The sequence below is a fragment of the Nyctereutes procyonoides genome, unplaced genomic scaffold, assembly GCF_905146905.1.
Source record: "Nyctereutes procyonoides isolate TBG_1078 unplaced genomic scaffold, NYPRO_anot_genome, whole genome shotgun sequence".
Lineage (NCBI taxonomy): Eukaryota > Metazoa > Chordata > Mammalia > Carnivora > Canidae > Nyctereutes > Nyctereutes procyonoides.
In genome coordinates this window covers 458450-476419 of record NW_026575051.1, presented here as the reverse complement: position 1 = coordinate 476419, position 17970 = coordinate 458450, and the positions used below count along the sequence as shown (strand labels likewise).

The following is a 17970-nucleotide window of genomic DNA, read 5'->3' as shown; positions in this document are numbered from 1 at the left end:
ATGTAACAAAAGCAGAAATTTAAAGCACTTCACAAAATAACTGCACATCTAATCCCTTAATAATAACCCTACAAGGTAGGTATTTTTTATCATCTTCATTTTACAGAAGAGGAAAAGGTACCAACACCATGCCATTAGTAAGTGGACCTGAAGCCTGGTCCCCGTTGCTCTGTGACAAGAGTTACTTCATACAACTGTGGAAATTACTTCACATGGAACATCTTATTCAGATGCTTTAGTTCAAGATCCTGATTATTTCCCCCTCAAATTCCGTTAAGAGGTACGCCTGGGTGGTTCAGTGGTTGAACGTCTGACTTCGGCCCAGGGTGTGATCCTGAAAACCGGGGTTTGAGCCCCACATGGGGCTCCCTGCATGGAGGCTGCTTCTCCCTCTGCCTATCTTTCGGTGTCTCATGAATAAATAAATAAAATCTTAAAAAAAAAAAAATTCCGTTAAGAGGGATGGTTCCTAATTTGAGATGTTCCCTAACAACACTTCTCTACACACCAAACCTGCACTTCCAGTAGAAAATCTGTACTTCGGGCCCATTATTTTTATAGTTTCCCATAAACAGATGTCCACACTCAGTGTCTTAACCAAAATAGTGCCTTGTATTCCCTCTAGAACTGGATACCTCAGATCATTCTCCTCTAGAATTCTCTCCAACTCCTATAACTCTTTTGACCTTTCCCTCTCATCCCTCCCATACCCTAGTTCAGCATTTAGTTACCTCACCTGCAAGAAGTTATGGGGTCCACTCCATATGCTTCCACAGCCCCATCATCACCTCAAGTCACCACTGGTTACTTTCCCAATCTATCTCTGCAATCTAACTCTAGGAATGGCCACACCAGCTATGCTCTCTCATTAACTCCCAAACAGTCTGTTCTTTCCAAGACTTAGATCTGCTCTTTTCCTAGATTCCAAAAATGGCTTCCTGTTCTCTCACTATTCAAATTTTTCCTTTTCAAAAGGCCCCTGAAGTGATCCTGTCAAATAATCAAGTTCTGGATAATCTTTCCCTTCTATGAGCAAATTGCAACTTATAGAATCTAGAGTACCACAAATTGGCAATTAACCAAATTACCCTTAGGCTGATGTCTCATTTTCTAAGTCTTGTGTAGCTAGACTATTGATGAGGTAGACTTTGTCTTTTCCTTTTTTATACCCCAGTGTTGTTTGTACAGGACGGTTGATTTAGGAATTTCTGAGAGGATCAGTACTGTGATCCCTGACCACAGGGCAGAGCTTGGACAATGAGAAGCCCAGGAGTCCCAGATGAAAGGGATGAACCCCTTTCCCTTCCTGTCTGAAGGGCTGGAGGAAGGGAGGGAGACTCCTTAAACAAGCACCATCTAAAATGCATGAAGACTACAAGGTGGAGCCATTGTATTAGTGGGGAAGAGTGGATACTGAATGCTGCTAGCAAATGGAACAGAGCAAATCAACACTGAGAACAGTCCCAACTCCCACAAATCTCCAAACAGTGATAGGGCGGCAACAACTCCTTTCCTTTATTTCTTCCCCTTGTAAAGGGAGATTCAAGCTGAGTGTCCATTCTTTCCTGTCCCCAAGTCCCCAGCTAGACAAGTGACTGCAGGCACCAAACCCTGGACTGGGTGATAAGCACAGGCCTCAGAACGTGCCTTTAGCACTGAGCTGCAGCAGCTATTTGTATGAGTAAGTCAACATTAAATCCACCAGAAAAGAGAAGCACCACTCAAAGACCAGGAGGCCAGATGGGCCTGAAGCTTTCAGGTGGACCAGAGGCAGGGTTCTTACTGATAAGAGAGTCTCGAAACAACTGGCTACTTAAGCTTGGCTGGTTGGAGCCCACAACAATGAAGGTCACCTCTGTGTATATGGAAGGATGTCAAAGATAAGGCCAGCTCAGTTACCTGAAGAAAATTGAAACACACAGTCTTTCAGAGAGAAAGAACCAATCAAAGTGGTACCCTGGTCACGTCAAGACCATGCTCTGCCTTCCTGTGCCTGAATAGCTGCTGGGTCAGCTGCAGGCCAGAGGAAGGCTTCCAAGAGGAGAAAGGGAGACAAAAGGGGACTTCTAGGCCACACAAGCTTGTTTTTCAGGAGACTTCCAGGAAGGAAAACTCACTCTCGGGGTCTGTTGACCATGACTTCACCAAGGGCCTCCAACACCTCTCGTTTGTAGTCCTCGAAGTCACCATCGATCTGGCTAACACTCTGCTCCTCCACCACCCACAGCTGACAGTTGGTTTCTGTGATGAGTCGGGCATCGTGGCTGACGACAATCACAGCTTTGAAAAAAGATGAGAGAATGGAGGGCAGGCAGGAAAGAGGTAGAGGGCAATCAGAGCCTGAAAGAAGGGAGCCCTGGCCAAAGGGACACAACAGTCTGGTCCCCAAGGCAAAGAGGAGTCTGCATCCTGAGCCAACTTACCGCCCTTGTATTCATTGATGGCTTCCCCAAGAGCATCAATAGATTCGATGTCCAAGTTATTGGTGGGTTCATCCTACAGAGGAGACATTCCATGACCAAGCGTTACAATTCCTTCCAATACTGTCACCTTTAGCCCCTCTTGCAGTCCAGCTCACTCACCAAGATGAGGACATCAGGCTCCCTACAAGCCAGCTCAGCAAACACAACTCGGGCTTTTTGCCCACCTGTAGCAAAGGAAGAGGAGGGCCATCACACTTGACTGCCTTAGATTTCTGAAGGTAAACTGAACATGTGTGTGCAGAGTTTCCCCAAGTCCTAGCTCTTCTTCTCTTCTGACTCTAGGTACAGTCTGGAGATGAAAATTAAGGAGAAGGACATCTTCCCTAGCCCCCTACAGTGGTACCAGAGAGTTTGCAGATCTGGATGGTGTGGGCGTGACTCTCAAGGCCAAAGCGGCCCAGGCACTTCCGGGCATCCTGGTAGGGCAGATTGAAGCCCCGCTGCAGGTACTCAGTGGGTGTCTCCTCCATGCGCAGCTGCTCTGCATACTGCTGGTTGAAGAAGCCAATTTTCTGCCCAAGAGAGGGAGGTGGTTTGTGAAAATCATATTTCCTCTATCAGACTCTTTATTCCCTAATTCCCAAAGCTAACTTACCAGCCGGTGGTTCTTTCTCATTTCTCCACGCGTCTGTAAGGAAAAGGCAAGTGATAAGATAAGGGAAAGGGGAGACAGTGTCCTGCTCCACACCCCAACTTTTCTGAAAGGGAGACAAATACTAGAACTGGACTGGGAATAAGTCCATGCAAGAAAGGGAACCCAGATGTTCTCCCTAATGTGACAAAGGCACACCCAGGAAAGGAGAATAGTACAGAGCCAAAGGGGAATGACAGACGAATGAAGAGGAGACACACAAAACACAGATTGAGAACCAGGAGGGAAGGGACCACAGACAAAGACGACCCCCTTCCCACCCAGCAAGACCCACCAATGGCATCATTTTCACAGTTCTGCCTCAGATGGGGATTAAGAGACAGTTTGTGAGAGGCTCTAGCAATGTGGTGTGTGAAGAAAAGGGCTCTATTCTCAACACTTTCCTAGAGGGAGTAAAGAGGGCTACACCCAATCTAAAGCACTGTATGGTAATATGTCGTTGTAAAAGTCCTAAGAGTGATTATAGGCAGTATATCGTAAGAAAAAACTACATCCACGAACACATACCATAAGAATATTTACAACCGACCTTCAGTGAAAAATAACTTAAGTGACTGACATCAAATAAGTCATAGTAAATTCACAAAAACATGAACATACATGGATAATTACTGGCATGTAAAAATTCTCAATGTACATTATCTGAAAGAACTGGCTATAAAACAATCTGAGAGCCCATTTCTGTTAAAAAAATTATATATATATATATATATTATATATATATATAATTTTTTTAACATTTGCAGAACCAAAGGGGAAGGCAATGCACCAAAATTAAGACCAATGACCTCTAGAATTTTCTTACACAATTTCTAAGCATTCTATAACAGACTTATGTTTCTCGTATAACCAAAGCACATGTGAGGGAGGGATACCCCCAGTCCAACCCCTCTTCTACCTGCTTCCCTCCCCCAACTGATCTACAAGCACTCTCTTCTACAACACCTCTTAGGGAAATGAGTCATCTGTGGTGAGTTCTGTATTTAAATCTTCAGCACAGGGATCCCTGGGTGGCGCAGCGGTTTAGCGCCGGCCTTTGGCCCAGGGCGCGATCCTGGAGACCCGGGATCGAATCCCACGTCAGGCTCCCGGTGCATGGAGCCTGCTTCTCCCTCTGCCTGTGTCTCTGCCTCTCTCTATCTATCTGTGTGACTGTCATAAATAAATAAATAAATAAATAAATAAATAAATGAATGAATGAATGAATGAATGAATGAATGAATAAATAAATAAATAAATAAATAAATAAATAAATAAATAAAAATTAAAAAAAAAAATAAATCTTCAGCACAGAAGGGGGCTGCCTGATTCTAGCATCTGGTGAACAGCCGCCTTTTCACAGCTGTCATGCTCTCCTGGCCTGGCTCCAGGACTTACTGGTGTCAGCTTGCCCGTCAGTAGCAGGAGCAGGGTGCTCTTCCCCACGCCGTTAGGGCCCACAATGCAGACTGCAAGGAGGAAGACAGGTAATCAGAAGTCCCCAAAATTGTCCCTGCAGTCCAGCTTCACATCCCCAAGCACTCGACACTCACTCCTTGAATCCATGTCAATGCCAAAATCCAGATTCTTGAAGAGTGGTTTCTGCCCCTCATAGCCAAACGTCACACCTGAGAAGCAGGGAAAAAAAAAAAAAAGATTCACTTTCTTTTCAGTCACCCTGAAGGTCCCGGCCTTGGGAGAAAAGAAATAGATCCCATGCTGGATGGAGGACATGGGGTGCACACGCTTCCACCCAGCACTGTTGGGGTCTGCAGCCACTCACCGTGCAGACCCAACACAGGAGGGCTGAGTGGTGGGGGGTCAGGGAAAGTGAAGCGCACAGTGTACTCCTTGGGGCGCTTCAGCAGCTCAGGAGCCTCTTGTGAGTCCTCGTCCTGGTTTTTCCGCCGGCATTTCTGCTGCTTCCGCGTCAGGGCTTCCTTTGTTTGCTTTTCCTGGAGAGAAAGGAGAAAAGGAGAAATTTTCACTGTTCACAGCGGTCCCTGAAATGGAGGGTGGTGCCCCTCTAGAAAGAGCCCCCTCTTTCTCTGTACTGAGAAAAGCCCTCCAGGAAAGGAAGACCCCCAGGTGCTCACCGCCTGCTTGGTGGACTTGCCACCTGCCTTTAGCTCCTTCAGCTTTTTCTCCTGCTTCTCATACTGCTTCAGCAGTTCTTTCTGCTTCTGCTGATACATCTTCTTGAAGGTCACTGCAGCAGACGAGGAGGATGGGCATCAACGGTTGTCTCTCTCCCCAGCAGAGGGACAACCAGGACCAGTGAGGACAGAGGTGGGCATCACTGCCTAGACTCCGGAGATTTAACTTATCACTGCATCCCTACCAGTCTTCCCTCTAAATAAGGCCTTTTCTCGAAGCCTTGTCTCTTTTTTCCCCCTAAAGATGATCTCACTTACTGTAATTGCCCCGATAGTAATGGAGCCGCTGGGCATCAAGATGGATAATATCGGTGCAGACATCATCGAGGAAGCCCTGGTCATGGGAGACGATGAGCAATGTCTTCCGCCAGCCCTGGAGGTAGCTGGGTTTTAGAAAAGAGTGTGAACATATCACAATGGTCAGGTTAGGGTTAAGTCAGAGAAGCAGACAAACAAACAAACAAAAAAAAAGGGAGGAAGAGAGGAAGGGCTAGATCGTAAAGACAGAATGGGAACCCATGATGCCAAAACTATAATCAAGGGTGATGTACTTATTGAGCCAGATGACAGCATTGAGGTCCAGGTGGTTAGTGGGCTCATCCAACATCAGCAGTGTCGGTTCCATGAACAGCGCCCTAGAGGGTGGGGCAGCAAAATATAGGATCAGGGCTAGCAAGATCCTTGCTCAGAAAACCCCACAGAAGCCTCTGGTAAGAGACCATGAACACTCCTTTCCAATCTCTCCTCAGAGAAGCTCCTATGCAGGACATGTCGATGAAAATATACCACCAGGTAGGGAGGAAAGATCTTGAGTTTGACAATGCAGATGATACAGAAGAAAGCAGGAAGCCCTGCAACTCCCTACTAGCCCTAAAACACGGAGAAGGGAAAGCCTCCCAGTAGATGGAGGCTGGAAAGAGGAGGGTGGTGACGTGGGTTGCCCACCTGGCCAGGGAGACACGCATGCGCCAGCCCCCCGAGAACTTCTGTGTGGGCCGATTCTGCATTTCAGGGTCGAAGCCCAGACCGGCCAAGATCCGCCGGGCTTTGGCCTCTGCAGCTGCTGCCCCGGTCGCCCGCAATTCTTCATATACCTGGAGGAGGGAGAAGAGGACACATGTCTGGAGGTTCTAGGAACTCCCAAGTCTCAGCCCATGTCCCCTGCGCCATCTCCTCTACCTTCTCTAGCCTCTCAGCAGCTGTGTCATCTCCCTGCTCCAGCTGCCTCTGGAGCCGACGCTCTTCTTCCAGCAGCTTCAGTCGCTTGGTATCAGCTCGAAGAACAGCCTGCACGGCCGGCGTCTCATCTGCTACCACCTCTGAGGGGAAGGCAAGGACAGACAGGTCGCCTGGAGAGCCAAGACTCCCATTCCTTCTCTCCTTCAGCTCTACTTCTGGTTTGCCTGGCCTTGCCTAACTCTTTGTACTTGTTCCACATATAATATTCTCTAGATCTCCTCTCGTTGGCACCCATCTCTGTCCCCAATCCCTGCCCCCTGCCCAAACGTTTCTCACTCCATAACCACAATTTCTTCTACTGTCAGTTGACTCTTCTACCCCCACTGCCCATCCCTCAGACCCCACAAATGCATCCCACCACTGGCCTCACCCTGCTCACACAGCAGCACGTCGATGTTGGGAGGGATGCTCAAGGCTCGGTTGGAGATATGCTTGAGGAGAGTGGTCTTGCCCTTCCTGGGGAATGAGAACTATTGGGACCAGGACACCCCTGAGAAATCTCTTCTTTTCCTTCCAGCTCCTTCCCCTTTATAGCTTCAGCCCTCTCCTCACCCATTGGGTCCCACTAGTCCGTAGCGGCGGCCGGCTACAATGTATAGGTCTGCGTTGACAAATAACTCCTTGCCATGGGCCGAGATGCTGAACTTCTCCAGCTGCAGTCATCAGGGAAGCAGAGGGAAGGAACAAGTACACAAGAGCCCCGCTCCCACACAGCAGCCATAACTTCCTAAGTGCTGGGAAGCTTCTAACAGACAGCTCCAGCATGACGCTCCTCTTACCATACTGGTCTCCTTCCTGTTCACTACTTTGAATTGGCATCTCCCAAATTCTAAGCCAGTCTAGCCCATTTTACTTCACCTCCAAGGGTGGATCCCTCTACTTCTGTTGGTTTTCCTACTTTCTCACTGAAGCTGACAGAACTCAAGGTATGGAATGCGCCTCCAAGCTGTCTTCCAGTGGACTAAACCACTCATAGTTTACTTTCTTGGCTGCAACGGCCGCCTCAGGAAAAGGTGGTGCTTCCCTGAGCAAAATGGTTGGGAGGGGCCCCTCAGACCTTACCTTAATGTCAGATGCATTTTCTAACATGGCTTGGCGGGAGGACACCTCCGCTTGGGACACAGAGAAATCATTTTCAGCAGCATTGGCTGCTTTTAATGAAGCCACCTGGCGCTCATACTCCATCTGAGAAGGAAGCAAAAGCCACATATGAGGTCACTGTCTGTCAATTACCTGTCACAAACAGAGCCATTTATCAATAGACAGCAAGAAAAAGTTAACAGGGCGCCTGGGTGGCTTAGTCTGTTAAGCACCTGCCTTCAGCTCAGATTATGATCTCTGGGTTATGATCCAGACCCACATCAGGCTCCCTTCCTCTCTCTCTGTTCTCTCACTCTCTTTATGTATTTGAGAAAGTCTTAAAGAAAGAAAGAAAGAAAGAAAGAAAGAAAGAAAGAAAGAAAGAAAGAAAGAAAGAAAGAAAGAAAGAAAAGAAAAGAGCTAACGATACAATTCTTTCCTTATTTTAATTGTTTTTCTTGCAGTGTCCCCCAAAGCTCTCTTTCTTGCCCTCCAAATTCAGATGTCCCTTAGCTGAAAAAAAATTTTAAAGATTTTATTTTTTGGAGCACCTGGATGGCTCAGTGGTTGAGCAGCTGCCTTTGGCTAGGGTCGTGATCCCAGGGTCCTGGGATCGAGTCCCATATCAGGCTTCCTGGAGGGAGCCTGCTTCTCCCTCTGCCTGTGTATCTCTCATAAATAAATAAATAAAATCTTAAAAAAAAAATTTATTTTTTAAATTTCCCAACATATAGTATGACACCCAGTGCTCATCACATCACGTGAAAGACTTTAAGTAACCAATGTGGGGCTTGAAATTACAACCCCAAGATCAAGAGTCACATGCCAAGACTGAGCCAGCCAGGCGCACCAACACCCTCACCGGAATTTTTTTTTTTTTTTTCAAAATATTAAAAAAAAATCAAATGTTCCTAACCTTGACCAAGGTCTTACCTGTTTCTTTAGCTTTTTCTTCTCCTTTTTGCTAAGGTGAGCATAAGGATCATCAGCCTTAGACTCCCCTTCCTCCTCTTCATCTTCTCCTTCTTCTTCCTCTGAACACTGTGAGAACCAGGCAGTCATGAAAAACAAAAGATCCCTTCTAGAACTCAGATTTCATGTCATTCATCCAGGCACATAGCTCATCCCTTCTCCACCCAGAGTCCTGAAATATCTTGTTGGGTACTCTCTCTCTCACACACTAACCCCTGGGCTCCCTGGAGTCCTTCAGCCACTTCTGCTGCTAGCAATGGTATATGACAAATAGTATAAACAAGTATGTATAAAATATAACAATTCTACGTATCTACAAATTAACTACCTATACCACTAGGGGAAGGGGGAATAAATGAAACAGGTTTTCTTCATGTATCAGTGAGTTCAGTGAGTTTCTGTGGCTTATATGCTAACATGCAAAAAAAAAAAAAAAAAAAAAAAAGGTCCAGAAACACTCAGAGCACTGAGAAACCTAACTGAATCCAGAATTAGAAAGTGCTAGAGGTGCAGGGACCTCAGAGGGCATTAGATCTTACAGATAATATACCTCGAGGTGAAAAAGTCACACTGCTGGTGACTGGCAGAGCCAGAACCCAGATCATCTGAGGCTAACACCAGGGTCCTTTCCTCTCTGAATCAGGAGGTGAATGGGCCATGGGCCAGATTTCACTTGATGCCTATTTTTTTTATATAAATTTATTTCTTATTGGTGTTCAATTTGCCAACATATAGAATAACACCCAGTGCTCATCCCGTCAAGTGTCCCCCTCAGGGCCCGTCACCGTCACCCCCACCCCCCGCCCACCTCCCCTTCCACCACCCCTAGCTCCTTTCCCAGAGTTAGGAGTCTCTCATGTTCTGTCTCCCTTTCTGATATTTCCCACTCATTTTTTCTCCTTTCCCCTTTATTCCCTTTCACTATTTTTTATATTCCCCAATGAGACCATATAATGTTGTCCTTCTCCGATTGATTTAGTTCACTCAGCATAATACCCTCCAGTTCCATCCATGTCGAAGCAAATGGTGGGTATTTGTCGTTTCTAATGGCTGAGGAATATTCCATTGTTTGATGCCTATTTTTATATGGCCCACGAGCTAAGAATGGTTTTATACTTTCAAAGAGTCATTTTAAAATAAAAGGATACGTATTAGAGATTGCATGTGGTCCCCAAAGCTATAAATTATTCTGTGGCCCTTTACAGAACTCCTGCTTCCCCCAACACCAAAATATACACCTGCTCTGCCTTCTTGGCCTTCTCCTTCCCTTGTCTGGGTGGCTCCTTTTCTTTTGTTATTTCTTCTTCATCCTCCTCCTCTTCATTGTCCAGAGCAGCAAATTTATTATGAGGCTAATAGGGAAGACAGCAGGTCTGATGAAATTTTCTAATTCCTGAGCCCCAGCACCTCCTCCTGCCAATACTTGCCAATACCTTGGCCTTCCCCTTTGATTTCTCTTCCTTTCCCTTTCTGCCCTTCAACCCAGGCTGCTGTTCCTCGGATACAGCCTGGAGAACACACACACAGACACACACACACACATATACAAAGTTAATTTACTACTTTGTTGTTTACTAAGCATTTCTAGGAAGCCTAGAACTAGGAATTAAGTATTACCAAGTCCTACTCAGGAAAAAAGATCTAGGAAAATCCTAGCATCCAGCTTGAAATGAAACAGTGAAGAAATTAGTAATTGATGTTAGCAAAGCTAAGGGACTGAGTCAGGAAAGTGAGCAATGTGGGTGGGTGGCACTAGCACTACAAGGCTTCCTGAGAGGGCAAATCTTGAGAGCAGATAATGGATATGAGCTTGAAAAAGGCATTCTAAAGAGGGAAGATGACATAGTGTAAGAACAAAAAATGGCTCCCTGGCAACTGGCTGCCTTACCTGATGGAGCATGCGACTGATCCCAGGTTTTTGTTTAGGGTTTTTTTTTTTTTTAACACTTTATTTATTCATGAGAGACAAAGAGAGAGAGGCAGAGACACAGGCAGAGAGAGAAGCCAGCTCCATGCAAGGAGCCCGATGTAGGACTCGATCCTGGGACTCCAGGATCATGCGACTCCGGGATCACCCTCAACTGCTGAGCCACCCAGACACCCTGATCTTAGGGTTTTAAGTCCAAGCCCCAAGTTGGATGTAAAGATTACTTAAAACAGCCTCCAGAAAAAAAAAAAAATGCTTCAAGAGACATAAAAACGAATGCTGAGAAGTGAAGAGGCTGATAAACACACACAAAGAAGAATTCCAATTCCAATTCTGCAAGAATTCCCTTGCAGAAGGGTACAAGAGGAAGAGCAAAGATCCTTTGTTTCAGATTTTAAGTCTAAAGCCCACAGAATCATTACAAACTTCTGAATGATGAGAACAGATATCACAAAGCTGATTTGATAGTGTAAATAAGACAGATCTAGAAACTAGTTTATTTACTCATTTTTAGGCAGGATTCATGCCCAGTGTGGAACCCAATGAGGGGCTTGAACTCATGGTACTTGAACTCATGACCCAAGCTGAGATCAAGAGTTGGCTGTTTACCCAACTGAATCACCCACATGCCCCTGGAACTAGTTTAAAAGCAGAAGAAGAGGCGCCTGGCCTCTTCAGTTAGTGGAGTGCATAACTCTTGATCTCAGGTTTGTGAATGCAAGCCCCGCTTAGATGTAGAGATTACTTATATATCTTTTAAGATTTTATTTTTAAACTTACAAATTTAAGAAAGAAAAAAAAGGAGGAAAAAAAGCAAGGGAATTACCACACCATGGCCAGAAGGTGCTACATGGGATGGGAGTGACCAGCAGGGCTGCCACTTTCACCTTATTGATCCGATTCTTCTCCAGCTTGGCAGGCTTAGGAGGATGTTTTTCTTCTTCCTCCTCATCCTCACTATGATCCTGAATCAGGGCTGCAAAAACATTACCAACCTAGAGAATAGAATGGCCAGAGAAGTCAGTGGAATGGTCAAGGTTGCAACCCTGGGGTCTCTGTTTACCACACAGATGGCTTACCTTAGTTTTCTTCCCTCCTCGGGGTATGGGGACAGGGACTGAAATAACAAAGGGAGAAGATGAGGTTGGAAATGATTATAATGTCTGGTTCCTCCGTCTAATCCAACTCAAAGACCAAGGAACAAGGCACTTTACTATTCATGACTCAGGAATTTTGGGAACCCATTTCCCCTCAGGTCATTTACCTTCATCCTCCTCATCACTGGCTGGCACAGAGAGCTTCTTAAGACGCTCCATGAGCTCCTTTTCTTCTCCATCATCATCCACATCCTTCTTCCTTCGGCTTTTTCGGGTGTCTCGTTTCTTTTTTTGCTGCTGAAAGGAAAAGAGAGTAAGACAATGAAGCCCAGGCCCTTGCTGCATCTCTGCCCCAGAGAGTTCCCCATAAGCCGAGCGAAACAATGTAAGCTGGACAGGGTTGGCGGACCCCCTGACACTTGAACCTGCTGTTGCTGTTGCTCCTTCTCCTTAAGCACCTTCTCTTCTTCCCCAGCCTGTTTATCTTCTATAGCCAGCTCCTCAAAGAACTGTAAAGGGAGGTAAAATACAGGTAAATGTGGCTCTGAGACCAGCCCCCCCCCCCACATAGGCCCACTGACCCTCCAGTCCACCCTCACCTTCCTTCGTCTCCAGAACCCCCACCTCCTCCACATGGCCATATTTTGGTTGGAAATATCCATGGTCATTTCTTACCGACAACCCTCATTTTCTCACCGTCTTTTTGGTCTTTTTGTCCTTCTTCCCCTTCTTCACCACTTTGTCTAAAAGGTTAAACAGACATTGTGAATGCTTATCTACAAATCCCAAAACAGCATGGCCACTCCTGCAAAGCTCTCAGTGGCTCCAGTCTATTTTACTATTTTCTATCATTCCCTAGGCATTTGTACTGTCCCACAAAAGACAATGGTGCCCTGGTAGCAGTGGAAGGGAGAAGTAGAATTCACAAGGTGAAGACAGAAGTGGGAATGGGAAGTAAGTAGTCAGAGTATTCAGAGATGATTCCTATTGTTTCTCGGTTTGGTTTTTGACTACTGTATTTTTAGCTTAGCAAAATTAGCTGTGCTGGTGGTACCACTATCAGCTCAGGATACACTAAAAAAGCCCTCTCCCCACCCCTGCCACCCATGAGGGAAAAGTACGAGAGATACCACACATTCAGTTTCCCAAATGTCATTTGTGAAAAGCACAGACCATGTAAACAGAGTGGTCTGGTAAGTAAATGAATACCTGGAACTCTGCTCCACCTGCGCTGCTCAAATTAACATTCTAGCATAAATCACACTGCATTGTACTTAACTGTTGGTACGTTCATCTTTCATCCCAGAGAGTGACCTGTCATACTGTTTAGCTTGCGTTCCCATGGAACAAAGTGGGAAATCTTATATAAAATCTGACTTGGGCAGCCCAGGTGGCTCAGTGGTTTAGTGCTGCCTTCAGCCCAGGGCATGATCCTGGAGACCCGGGATCGAGTCCCACGTCGGGCTTCTGGCATGGGGCCTGCTTCTCCCTCTACCTGTGTCTCTGCCTCTCTCTGTCTCTCATGAATAAATAAATAAAATCTTGAAAAAAATCTGAACAAATTCCAGCTCCTTTCTATCCAACCCTGATTCCTTGAAGGTAGGGGACTATGTCTAACTCCTCTTCTCCCTGCCCCCATCAGAAGGGAGGCACCAGCAGCCTCACGACTTCTTTTCCTGTACAGGTCTATGTACCATCATATTCCCCTCTTAACCACCCCATCCACCAACTGCTATCCAACTCTATGCAGAAGCACTCTGATAATCATTTAGTTTAAAATAAACAAATAAGTAGCTTTCTGCTACCTGCCACGTTAGTATTTTTCTTTTCATTTCTTTTTTAGGGAGGCTCCATGCCCAACGTGAGGCTTGATCTCTTGATCCTGAGATCAAGAATCACATTCTCTACCAACTGAGACAGCCAGGCACCCCTCACATTAAGTATTTTTAGTCTAAAACTTGATATAGTCCATAGTAATCAATTATTCAGGGAAGTTTTACTGACCATCTACTGTGCCGAAAACTGGAGTTATCAAAGGACACTCCCTGTAATGTAAGGCTTCACAAACTAAAGGGTCCTATCCTCTTTTCTGCTGTATCTGTTTCTCTACCCACACCTATGTTCTGGACACTGACCTCTCCTTGCTCCCTGATTAAGTCCCAGACACACGTAGTCTGTTTTTGCTTAATCTGTGTCTTCCATCCAGAACACATTTCAAAATCTGATTCCCACATTGGGTGACTAGTGTGAATAAGCTGAAAAGAAGTGTTGAAGAAGTAATGAAAAGTTCTATAAGCTATTCTCTAAAGAGTTTAATCCTAAAGACTTTTTTGTTGTTGTTGTTTCAAAGATTTTATTTAGGGATGCCCAGATGGTTCAGTGGTTGAACATCTGCCTTTGGCTCAGGGTTATGATCCCGGGGTCCTGAGATCGAGTCCCATGCAGGCTCCCTGCTTCTCCCTCTGCCTATGTCTCTGCCTCTCTCTCTGTAAAAAAAGATTTTATTTCTTAATTTTAGAGAAAGAGAGTATAGGAGTAGAAGCAGAGAGAGAGGAAAGAGTCTTTTTTTTTTTAAGATTTATTTTTTTTTTATAAATCTTTTTTTTTAAATTTATTTATTTATGATAGTCACACAGAGAGAGAGAGGCAGAGACACAGGCAGAGGGAGAAGCAGGCTCCATGCACCGGGAGCCCGATATGGGATTTGATCCCGGGTCTCCAGGATCGCGCCCTGAGCCAAAGGCAGGCGCCAAACCGCTGCGCCACCCAGGGATCCCAAGATTTATTTTTTTATTCATGAGAGACACATTGAGAGAGGCAGAGACACAGGCAGAGGGAGAAGCAGGCTCCATGCAGGGAACCCAATGTGGGACTCAATCCCGGGACCCCTGGATCATGCCCTGGGCCAAAAGCAGAACTTAACTGCTGAACCATCCAAGCGTCCCCTCCTTTGGCTTTAATCTGCATACTCTCCCTAGCAGACTCCTTTGCATTCAACGTTACAACAGCATGCTTGTGGTTTTTTACTTTGTAGCCTAAGATCTCTCTTCCTCCCACCTACTCTTAGAAGTTCTCCAGGGATCCCTGGGTGGCGCAGCGGTTTGGCGCTTGCCTTTGGCCCAGGGCGCGATCCTGGAGACCCGGGATCGAATCCCACGTCAGGCTCCCGGTGCATGGAGCCTGCTTCTCCCTCTGCCTGTGTCTCTGCCTCTCTCTCTCTCTCACTGTGTGACTATCATAAATAAAAAATAAAAAAAAAAAAAAAAAAAAGAAGTTCTCCAGAAATCCCCAAATTGGCAATCAAAAGCTGACCTTATCACTTCCCATTCCCCACCCTACCACCCACTTCTGATTTCAAGCAATAGTCTACGACCCTCTGAGTTACTCGAGTGTCATCTTTAAGCTCTTCTTCCTTCATTCAGTTATCAGACCTGCTCAATGCCATTTCCTCAATAACTCTTTGGTCTCCACTATCTTGGCTTACTTTCTTACTGCTTCTCACTTAGATCATTGCCAGAGCCTCTTACACAGTCATCCTGTCTCCAATCTTGACCAATTCAAGCCATTCTCCACTGCTCAGTATTGTCAGGATGAGCCGATCCAATCATTAAGCACATAAAAAAGTCCTTCCTTAATGTCTTCAGGATTAAAGCCTTTGGAATAGTGTATAAAACCTTATTATTTGTCTCCTGAACATCTTTCTAACCTCATCACATTAGTCACCCAATATTGGAACCAGCCAGGATCACCTAGTTTTTACCTTTGCACAAACTTCTTCCTCTGCTTAGAATGCTCCTCCCTTGGCTAACTAATCCTGACTTCCAGAATCAACTCAGCTACCACATATTTCTGGGAGGCTTTGTTGACATTCCTACCCTGAGTAGATGCTTCTCGCTGCTGTAGTCTCATAGCATTCTCAACCACATTCATCACTGTCGACCACTTTCTGATTAATGCTGTCCCTTCCACTAAACTCCATGCCCCTTTGGGGCAAGTCTTATTTTTTATCTCTACGTTCCCAGTTCTCTACACAGCACCAGTTATACAACAGGCACCCAGTAAATGCTCGTAAACTTAGTCACTGTGTACCCACTATAACTGTTTGTATCCCTTTTCTCTCCCCTTGAAGTGCCTTCAAATTTGGGAGGATGTCTTCATGTTTTTTCTCTCTCTCCTAACCACAGTATACATGGTGCTTAATTTCAGGCAGCTACTCAACAAACATTCCATTCACAGCTTAACCTTCATTCCAACACCCAGTAGCTACACTATGCTCTTGCTGCAGATGAGCCTGACATGTACTACGCAGGAGCTCAAGAGGGAGCCCTCCTCTGGCTCCTGAAGGGGTGTGGGTGGGGGTACCGAGGCACAGCCGACAAGTTCCTGTGGTGTGGATACAGTGTGGTGGGGAACACGTCCAACAAAGAAGAAAGGAGGTCTTTCTCAATTCTCCCCTCTCCCGCGGCACCATATGCTTTTCGTCGCCTCTTGTCCGGTCCCACTGAAACTCGTGCGCCATAGCCCGGCGCTTTCTTTCGCTGCCACCCAACTCGCTCCAGCCTGGGCCAACTCTTGCCCCCCATCACGACCTGCCCCCCGCCTCGGGCACCATTGCATGACTTCTCTACAACATTCCACGCTACCTCCTCAACCTTTAACTTCTCTCCATCCTCCACCCTCGGGCACCACTGCACGCATGCGCAGTCGCCCCCCCCCCGTCCTCACACCCCGTGACCCACTTCTAAAATACGCGCACTCTCTTCTCCCTTTTCTCTCCCGTTGGTTCCCTGCCTATCAGCCTCACCGGTCGGGCTCGTACTCTCTCCGTCCCCGATCCACTCGGGCTCCGGCGGCTGCTGCCTAGGTCCCTTCGGCATCGCGGTGGCAGTTACAGGTACCCCGGGGACGCCGGGCGCTATTTCCGCTTCCGGCAGCGTCGGGTCCGGAGGGGGCGGGCTCTCCACTCCGCCGCCGCCGGCCCTGTCCCGCGCGGCGCACGTGCGCTCGGCGCGTCACCTCGGGGGCGTGCCCGCGGCCGCGGGGCGGGGCCAGCGTGCGCCGCGGTAGGACGTCCGCACGGCGCCGTGGGCTTTCTGGGAATATTGGGTCGTGACTCGATGACGTTGCGTCGCCGAGTACCGAACATAGTAATTTAGGACTAGGACGAAGGAGAAGAGGAATGCTTGTTTTGCTTGCTCTTGTATTTTAAGTGGTTAGTTAGGAGCAGAAAGACTAGGAACGGGCCTGGTGTTGATACGTCGCAAGGCGGTCAGGCGTAGAGTCGTAAAGGTGAGCTGTAGCCCAACAGTGTGGTGACGCCCGGGTTCACTTGTGGAGGCGGTGGTGGGTAGTTAACCGTTGTCCGGAGGTATGATTGCTACGCGATAGACTCACTCGCAATAAATCGACAGGCAAAATGTACACTTTGATCAAAGTCTTGGCGTGTGTACAGCCATTAAACCACCACCACAATCAAGATTTGGGTTCACGTCTAACTATACCACGGAATAGATGTGGGAGCAAGAGGCTCCCATAGTTCTCTCAGCTCCCGTTCACTCCTTAAACCACTCTGATCGTGCTCTTGTCCCTACCATTGCCTGAGTCCTTCCTTGGCAAGGTCAACAGATAGGAGGCCAATTCTCTGTCCTTATCTTACTTTCCCAGTGGCATTTGATGCAGATGCTCACTCCCACTTTTTTTTTTTTTTTCAGGGACACTGCTCTCTGCAGGTTCCCCTTCCATTTCGTGGTTGCTCCCTCTCCCTCCTTTCTGGCTTCTCTATGTCTAAATGTTTTAGGTCACATTCTTTGACCTTCTTTTCTATCTAGACTTTATCACCTATGTCTCATGACCTTCAATACCATTCATAACTGACGAAGATCTCTGGATGTCTCAGGACACCAATTTCTGCCCTAAGCTTCAGGCTCACAAATCCAACTGCTTAATGAACATCCTCTCTCAGATCTCTAATAAAATATCTCAAATTAATATTTGCAAAACTGAGCTCTTGTTTTTATTCCTTAACCCTGTGTCTCTTCCAGATTTCCCACCAATAAATCACATCATTGGGGGACCTGGGTGGTGAGTGGTTGGGTGTCTGCCTTCTGCTCTGGCCTGGGATCCAGCCCGGCATCCCACTCCCTGCTGAGTGGAGACCCTGCTTCTCCAACCTCTTCCACTCCCCCTGCTTGTGCACTCTGTCAAATAAATAACATATTTGAAGGGAAAAAAAGAAACCACCTTTCATTTACTTACTTGAGCCCAAACTGAAAGGTCATTCACTCTCTCCATTCCCCCTCATCAGCAAGCCATGTCTACTTTATTCAAAAAACATGTTTAAGTACATGGTATATGCCAGACACTCTTCTAGGCTCTTGGGCTCAGT

The 17970-nt window shown here is 46.6% G+C and overlaps 1 protein-coding gene across 4 annotated transcripts; it reads right to left on the bottom strand.

The window, feature by feature from the left end:
- Window positions 1-1491: 1491 nt before the first annotated feature.
- On the bottom strand, window positions 1492-16537 carry ABCF1 (ATP binding cassette subfamily F member 1). Of its 4 annotated transcripts, XM_055330413.1 has the most exons (26): window positions 16390-16537; window positions 12282-12328; window positions 12011-12094; window positions 11753-11882; window positions 11568-11605; window positions 11376-11483; window positions 9995-10069; window positions 9800-9913; window positions 8523-8630; window positions 7572-7694; window positions 7062-7162; window positions 6880-6965; window positions 6450-6589; window positions 6216-6364; window positions 5822-5905; window positions 5529-5653; window positions 5211-5323; window positions 4898-5069; window positions 4668-4742; window positions 4513-4583; window positions 3079-3111; window positions 2827-2995; window positions 2583-2647; window positions 2424-2496; window positions 2118-2280; window positions 1492-1899 (listed from the first exon to the last, which is right to left on the bottom strand). In XM_055330413.1, exons 1-26 carry the CDS (start codon window positions 16460-16462, stop codon window positions 1896-1898), a joined length of 2523 nt encoding a protein of 840 aa, XP_055186388.1. In that variant the 5' UTR covers window positions 16463-16537; the 3' UTR covers window positions 1492-1895. The 4 variants fall into 4 exon arrangements, with proteins under 4 accessions (XP_055186388.1, XP_055186387.1, XP_055186389.1 ...); XM_055330412.1 differs by having other exon boundaries at window positions 1492-2280; XM_055330414.1 differs by having other exon boundaries at window positions 1492-2280; window positions 11753-11879.
- Window positions 16538-17970: the final 1433 nt, after the last annotated feature.

Coding starts and splice junctions, on each gene's coding strand:
- ABCF1 (XM_055330412.1), bottom strand. CDS start 16,462: ATGCCGAAGGGACCTAGGCAGCAGCCGCCGGAGCCCGAGTGGATCGGG. Junction 4,584..4,667: donor CATTGACATGGATTCAAGGA/GTGAGTGTCGAG, acceptor TCCTCCTTGCAG/TCTGCATTGTGGGCCCTAAC. Junction 2,648..2,826: donor CCAGATCTGCAAACTCTCTG/GTACCACTGTAG, acceptor CCTTTGCTACAG/GTGGGCAAAAAGCCCGAGTT.